Genomic DNA, 7,975 nt, shown 5'->3' on the forward strand with positions numbered 1-7,975 from the left:
GGTGCCGCACTACAAGCTATTATTTTTGAATAAGTATGACACTTTTATGACATGAAGTATAAAAAGTTAAAATGATTGTAAAATGATTGTGATGCTATATTAACACATTTTGCTGGGGACCCCCTGGAACCCCTTCCCCCCCCCCCCCCCCCCAAGGACCCCTGGGGGTACCCGGAACCCACTTTGACAACCAACGGCCTAGAATGACATGCCAAAAAATACGGTGCCAGGTTGAAAGTGGTTAAATCACTGTATAATGCCAAGACGTTTCAGCATGTGAGATATTGATAAATCAGTGCAATCAGCCTCGGCTATCAAAAGCAAATCAAGGACAGCAGGCAACACTTCAGACAGGAAGACTAAGGTCAATCTGCAACAGAATAAGTACCCAAGCATCAATAAAGACCTCAAACCACACAAGCTGGTAACGCTCAACATACATGATCTATCCATTTATAAACGAGGGTTAAAGGAAAACTTCACCGATCAACGTAAAGCTCATTGTTTTTCTGCTAAGAGATCAATAATAGAAGTGGGGAGTAAAAAAAGAACAAAACTTTCGTGTAGTTTTCCTCAAATCGGCCAAGTTTCCCTTTAACAAGCATTGACTATATTCACACAGCGGCCATTTTGCTCTCACGTCATATTTGCGGGTGAAGAAGAAATGCCAGCCGGGGATGGGCATTACGTCATTAACTTAATAGCAAAATGGCCGCCGTGTGAATATGGTGAATTCTGTCTTCCAGTCTTTTAGTTTTCACTCCATGCACCCTGATGTTCCTTTATATACCATCCTGTCTTCCACTGAGCGTTAAATAAACCTCCCTCCCTCCCATCCTCATGCCAAAGCACATCATCTCTGTCATGCTTTAAGGCCGTGGTACCTTTGGTTTACAACCATGACTTCCATGTGACGCTGCAGGCCAGGTAAGAGGGGGTTCCCCCGCTCACACTGCTGTTCCCCTGAACTAACACAAATATAGACACACACACACACACTGTGATCATCTATCATTATCAGTCCAACGTTCACCTGGACTGTCATCGCTGAATTATGAACAATCAGGTGAATATGATAACTGTGCCATGTGGTGACTGGAGCATCAAAACCTTCTCTTAGGTGTGTTGGTATAGAAGCAGTGGTTCTCAACCTTTTCAGGCCATGACCCCCCAAAATAACTATATTTTTTGAACTGGGGACCCCCCCCCACCTTGATAAGCACTTGGAATTGTAGGAGTAGAGGCATTACATTTAATTTGACTCGGTTCCACAGATAAAAAGTGAAAATAGCCGATCTACAAGCTCACAGTGAGCTTGTCGGCTATTTTCAACAAGCTAAAAACACCTCGCAACGCAAGGCGGTGTGAGCTTGCCTTGTAGATGGGCTATTTTCACTATTTTTGCCTCTAATATGATTTGACAATTTGGCCAATGTTTGACCAGTTTTTATAATATAGTTTGTTGATGACTTTTGTTGTTTGTTTTTTTTAGGTATTAAAAAGGTCTTAAAGGGGAAATCCACCCATTTTCAATATTTAACTATGTCATTAATATAGCATAAAGGAGTTGTGTCGAGTTGTATGCTATATTAATGACATAGTTAAATATTGAAAATGGGTGGATTTCCCCTTTAAAGTCCTTAAATTGTCTCTTCACTGTCATCTGGGAGTGGGGACCCCCCAAAATCATGTGGGGACCCCCTGGGGGTCCCAACCCACAGGCTGAGAACCACTGGAATAGAAGACAAACTTATAAGTGGTCGGCAGTAGAGATATCCGCCCACACAACGTCCCTGGGCTAGAAAACCTGAAAAACTGCATGGCTGAGACAAATGATTTTTAAATTATTAATTCAAGACATCTGTGGAAAAAAAATGCAAGTTTTAAGACAATACATTTTGTATTGGTCTCAGCAGGTTTTTAGTTTTGGCTTTCTAGCCCCGGCACAAATCTCTACAGTCGACCACTATCATTGATATATGACCACAAATAAATAGCCAGTGACACACTGGGCAACTCAAGCAACGGTTGGCAACGTTACCCAAAGAGATGCCTTTGCGGGTGAATTAGTTGTTGCCTGGAGAAAAAATCCTAGACTTGTGACTTTTAGTTGCCAAAATGTCACCCATCTAAAGTTAGCCTGCCTGTTGTCCCTTCAGAAAGACTGTTTTGGTCTCCAGAGAAATTCCTAACATCCATTTTCTCAGGAAGTAAACTAACGTCATTTGCATGCATCTGCATAACTAAACAGGTACAGTACTCCATCATCAAGCCTGAATGTCAGCTAATCCCTGCTATCTCAGTCAAGGCACAGCTTTATGTTCACCAGAGGAACACTTCAGATCAATCTAGGTTGTCTTTGGTTGTGTTTGGTGTCCCTAAAGGACATTTATTTAGCCTTTCGGTGAACACTGATATCCAAGTATAAATCAGGTGTGTGTGTGTGTGTGTGTGTGTGTGTGTGTGTGTGTGTGTGTGTGTGTGTGTGTGTGTGTGTGTGTGTGTGTGTGTGTGTGTGTGTGTGTGTGTGAATATGTTTTTAATTCCGTGCCCCTTTCACCGGGCATCCCTTACGACAGTGGTTCTCAAACATTTTCATGTCAAGGACCCCCAAAATGATATGTATTTGGCCGTTTTGTTCCAGGGACCCCTAGAAGCCAGGATTTGAGTTGCAAATGTCCGCTTTGAAAAATATATATTTCAAAGGTTTGCACACATTTTCACAATTTTTCAAAAATAGCAGATCTACAAGCTCATAGCTCATGAGCTTGTAGATCTGCTATTTTAGACCCCTGGGGGTCCCCGGACCCCACTTTGAGAACCAATGCCTTACGATATTACATATGGTTGCAGCAGTTATATAATTAGGTGTTGCAGCCTGGTGTATAACTTTATAAAAGAGGAGAACCTACCCCAGCCTGGTGTATTAACTTTATAAAAGAGGAGAACCTACCCCAGCCTGGTGTATAACTTTATAAAAGAGGAGAACCTACCCCAGCCTGGTGTATAACTTTATAAAAGAGGAGAACCTACCCCAGCCTGGTGTATAACTTTATAAAAGAGGAGAACCTACCCCAGCGAGGCCTCCCAGATGTTGAGCTCACTGCTGAAGTCTAGACTGGGCAGCAGGTCGTGAGGGAACTCTAGTTCTAGTTCGCTCTGGTAGTCAGGGTCTGGGCTGCGGGCTCCTCCCGGGCTCTCCTCCACCCCGGTGAGGACGACGGGGACGTCTGGCAGTAGTAGACTCTGCTGGGGGCCGGAGGAGGAGGGCTCCGTCAGCACTGGACCCCCCTTCTCCTTCTCCTTCTTCTTCTTCTCTCCTTTCTGGGTCAAACTATCAGGATGAGGGTTTCCAGCCTGTGGGGGGGCAGCCAAACACACACATTGTGTAATGTACACTACACAAGTATTGTGTAAATGCCTCCGATACTGCCTAAATGGCTGGTATCGGTCTCCTACAGGCGGAGTCTCCTACCGGAGACATTAGCATATTTCCGTCGGTCATCAAATTATTGTCTTAGGAATGCGACAAAAAAAGAATCTCCATGAATTCAAGGCTTTATGGGGTGTGTAATTGATAGAAAATAAGTAAGTTTGGGGGTGAACTACTCCTTTAAAGGAATTGTCATTTATTCCTAGATTTCTTTATTTATTACCTGAGCCAATACAACAATGATGACACACATTTGTTTTAACACAATGGTACTCGGTATTGTCTGATATACAAGTTCAGGTGTATCGGAAAATCTGCTACTAGATATGCTGGATAGTGGTAAAAGCCAGTGGTTTGTTCTAGGTTTTTTCGGAGGGATACGATAATCATACCCTGCACGACATGCGCGTGGTCGTGGAGATACGCTAGCGCAGGGGTCTTCAACGTTTTCAGGCCAAGAACCCCCTTGCTGAGAGAGAGATGAAGCAGGGACCCCCTCTATATTGTATAAAATTGTGTTTCAGATTCAACTTCTTTTGTTTACTTGGTCTGCTCTTTTTTCCCCCTCTACACCAAACACCTCTTTGCCAAAAATAGCCGATCTACAAGCTCACAACGCCTCGCAGCGCGAGGCGTTGAGAGCTTGTAGATCTGCTATTTTTGGCTAAAGTTCTCCTCAGAAAAGGGATGCTAGGGTTCAAGTGGTTAAGGTAAAAAAAAACATCATATCACACAAAGATTTGGCGGACCCCCTGTAGTAACTCTGAGGACCCCCTAGGGGTCCCGGACCCCCTGTTGAAGACCCCTGCGCTAGCGTGTTTTCAATGGATGAAAAAATGATTAATAACATGGTAGAACACACCACAGGTAAAAGCATGTTATGCACTGTAATGCAACACCTATAGATCTAATTCCTTTAGCCCAAGAACACAAACAAAACTCCCCACCGACCCATACATGACAGAATTAGGTATTGTTTACGTAGGCCTATTCAAACGCTGGAGGCAAAGTTCTTCTTAACGTGTGTCATACCATTTCAGACAGCCTTATAATTTGTCTCTCAGCCAGCTATGATTACACTGCTGCTGAGATCAAAGGACAACTCCAATAATACATCATATAGACAAGAATACATGATGTCAAACCTTGAAAAGCAGCTCTACGCAAAGGCTATCTGATCAGCATAAAGACATTATTTTAATACAAAAAGTATTTAATCCTATCTTCTGCTCCCTTGGTTTTTTTGTTTAGTTTTTCTGTCTGCAATATATTGGCGATTATGGCAAAACATAGTGATTGTACTACTGAGTTGAGTGGACAAGGTTTGCGAGTTTAACCACCTCTCAATCTGGCATCCCTTTTGGCCATGTCATTATAGGCAGAAATGGTCAAAAATAAATCTTTGACCGTTATGAAAATAGCTGATCTACAAGCTCACAACACTGCTATTTTCGTCGCATAACACCATCTTACGACATATGAGTGTAAAATAGAGCTGAAGTGGTTAAAACTTAAAAAAACACATTGGTTCATAGGCAGAGGATTAATACAACTCACAACTAACTTATAGGTTTGTAACAATTGTTAGTCCTCACAGCTTTAGAAAAAGGGGAAAAAGTATTAGTAAGAGAAGCCAATCCAGCTGGACCATAATAACACACATAAATGTATACACAAGCAGAAGGGCGGGGTAGATTAGCAACTGGAGATGTGCCCGTTGCCCATTCCCTTTCCCTGCACTTTATTTTCTGCCCACAAGTGCTATACTTTCCCACTTTTCCATGTTTTACTGAGTGATAGTGATTGAACCACAGACACATGGCTGTGTGTGGCATCACATTACATCTTTACCTCCATAGAGAACACTTGACTGCTGCAGTATAACTGCTACTGGAGGGGGATTCCCCCAGGGACATGATTCCTCCATTTGGAGAGAGGAACACCATTCACTCAAGCTCACGTGCACACACACACACGCGCACACGCACACGCTATTTTTGCAATTCATCGTACAACAAATATGGTTAAAGCTGCAATCCATAACTTTAAAAAAAATATAGAGACTTTTATGTCTATTTTATGTATATCTCTCTGATAGTTCTACTGCTGAAAGCCTGTTTGAGCAGAGGATATATTATGTTACATTTCTGAGCTTCATGCAATACCACTTGTCAAGCAGCAGTGGTCCTACCTGACCACAGGATCTTAAGTAGGGAGACCACCTACCACCAATATTACAGATTTGCAAGAATAATCTTTTTTTCACAAAAATAAATGATGGATTGCAGCCGGTCAGACCATGGTCTGCACACAGGGTCAGACCATGGTCTGCACACAGAGACAGGGTCAGACCGTGGTCTGCACACAGGGTCAGACCATGGTCTGCACACAGGGTCAGACCGTGGTCTGCACACAGGGTCAGACCGTGGTCTGCACACAGGGTCAGACCGTGGTCTGCACACAGGGTCAGACCATGGTCTGCACACAGGGTCAGACCATGGTCTGCACACAGGGTCAGACCGTGGTCTGCACACAGGGTCAGACCGTGGTCTGCACACAGGGTCAGACCGTGGTCTGCACACAGGGTCAGGCGCTGTGAATTGGGGATAAGTTGATCTACCTTCCTGTATATAATTATGCATACAGGGGGAGCAAGAATGTGGTTTTGTGGGTTACTGTGTCCATCTCAGGTTCCACTGTGACTGACATGTTGAATTAATGATTGATCATTTTACAGTGTGTGTGAGCCAACATGACATAATACTACATGGATGTCTTAGGTATATGTACTCGTAATATCACTTGTAAACTAAAGGCGTGACGAATCCAGAGCTCAGAAATGTCTGACCTCTTGGTCTACTTTCCTTTCTTGAAAATACTTACTGTTACTGCTGTAGGTCATCGGACACGGGGTCACAAGTGTGTGTGTGTGTGTGTGTGTGTGTGTGTGTGTGTGTGTGTGTGTGTGTGTGTGTGTGTGTGTGTGTGTGTGTGTGTGTGTGTGTGTGTGTGTGTGTGTGTGTGTGTGTGTGTGTGTGTGTGTGTGTGTGTGTGTGTGTGTGTGTGCACAGGCCCTGAGTCACTACAAGCCACATCAACCTAACCTGTGTGTGTTCCCACAATACAAAGAAAGAACCAACCCCAGAAGCTATGACCTCATTTTGCCCGTCATGACGTTTACATTTCACCACGGCTCCATTTACCTCATTTATTACACGCTCACGTGCAAACCTAAAACATGATGACCATATGGCTCTATTTCTGATTATACTCTCACCAACGGAAAAGCTGAACAATTGTACTAGTATGTTGCCTCTCTCATCACACAGTTAAGGGTCACACACAACAAGCACTATAACTATTACATACTGTGTTTTAATTGTATTGTGTGCTCTTTTGTATTGCATTATGTTTTTGTTGTTGTTATGCCTACTGACTGTGCAGCACTTTGGTCAACTCTGTTTTGTTTGTTTGTTTTGTTCACCACTTTTTGTCATTGTGTGGACTCTGTGGTCCACATGAGATTTTGAAAACGATAGCTGTGCTTGTTTTACTCTATTGTAAAAGGTTTGGACAACGTCAGTCTTCTTCACCGGCCACACCTTTAGCAGAGGTGACAAAATCAGCGATCGCAAATGTCAGACTAAAAACTAAGCTTCAAAACAAAGGTTTACTGCAGTTGTTAATAACAAATTCCATACATGAAACTGTGCCTTATTCTCAGTCATTACATAAAAGTTCTTAATTCACAGCAGGTTTGTCAAGCACGCATGAACACACACACACACACACACACACACACACACACACACACACACACACACACACACACACACACACACACACACACACACACACACACACACACACACACACACACACACACACACACACACACACACACTTTGAGATAAGATATTGTGTATGCAAATCCTGTCTGTTTGCCTGTGTGTCTATGTATTATGTATTCTTGATCTTGATACCGCATCTTGTGTTTTTAAGAACCATTAAGGAGTGCAAAATGTATTTGCTGTGCAAATAAATGTTGTACAGTGAATGTTAACAATTGTTCATGAGCGATCTGAAATGTCTTTTTAAATGGGTTCAGTTATCTCACAGGGCCCACTTCTCCTGGATCACCCGCTTGAGACCACAGCCAGCGTGTTCACAATACCTGAACCCAAACATTATAGTAGACCAGTACGGTTCTCAACCAGTGGTCTGGGGACCACCAGTGGTCCTTGAGGAGCTTCCAGGTGGTCCCCAGCTAAATGAATGGAAGAGTTGGTAACCAAATGGACCCTTATAGATCTTTAACTCTTGAGAGTGTAAAATGAAACCAAATGGACCCTTACGGGTCCATTTGGTTTCATTTTACACTCTCAAGAGTTAAATTATTGTTAAACATCTGCATTACTTAATTAAAGGTAGGGTAAGTGATTTTCTTTGGTTAAAATAAGTGTTAAATAGCTCTATATTCTGATAGTAATCATTGCTATAGAATGTTTGTTCAGTAAAAGGAGTCTCCTTGTCTCTCCAGCT

The 7,975-nt window shown here is 42.9% G+C and overlaps 1 protein-coding gene across 4 annotated transcripts in view; it reads right to left on the reverse strand.

Moving 5' to 3' along the window:
• tacc2 (transforming, acidic coiled-coil containing protein 2) overlaps positions 1-7,975 on the reverse strand; it is a 96,292-nt gene that overhangs the window by 76,601 nt on the left and 11,716 nt on the right. For all 4 annotated transcript variants that reach the window (XM_084076957.1, XM_084076956.1, XM_084076955.1 and 1 more), the window contains exons 4-5: positions 3,074-3,357; positions 885-968 (exon numbers count right to left, since the gene is read on the reverse strand). In XM_084076957.1, the coding sequence (XP_083933083.1) occupies positions 885-968; positions 3,074-3,357 (368 nt within the window). The remainder of the gene's footprint in view (positions 1-884; positions 969-3,073; positions 3,358-7,975) is intronic.

Source organism: Gymnoscopelus microlampas (genome assembly GCF_963454915.1).
Source record: "Gymnoscopelus microlampas genome assembly, chromosome: 13".
Classification (NCBI taxonomy): domain Eukaryota; kingdom Metazoa; phylum Chordata; class Actinopteri; order Myctophiformes; family Myctophidae; genus Gymnoscopelus; species Gymnoscopelus microlampas.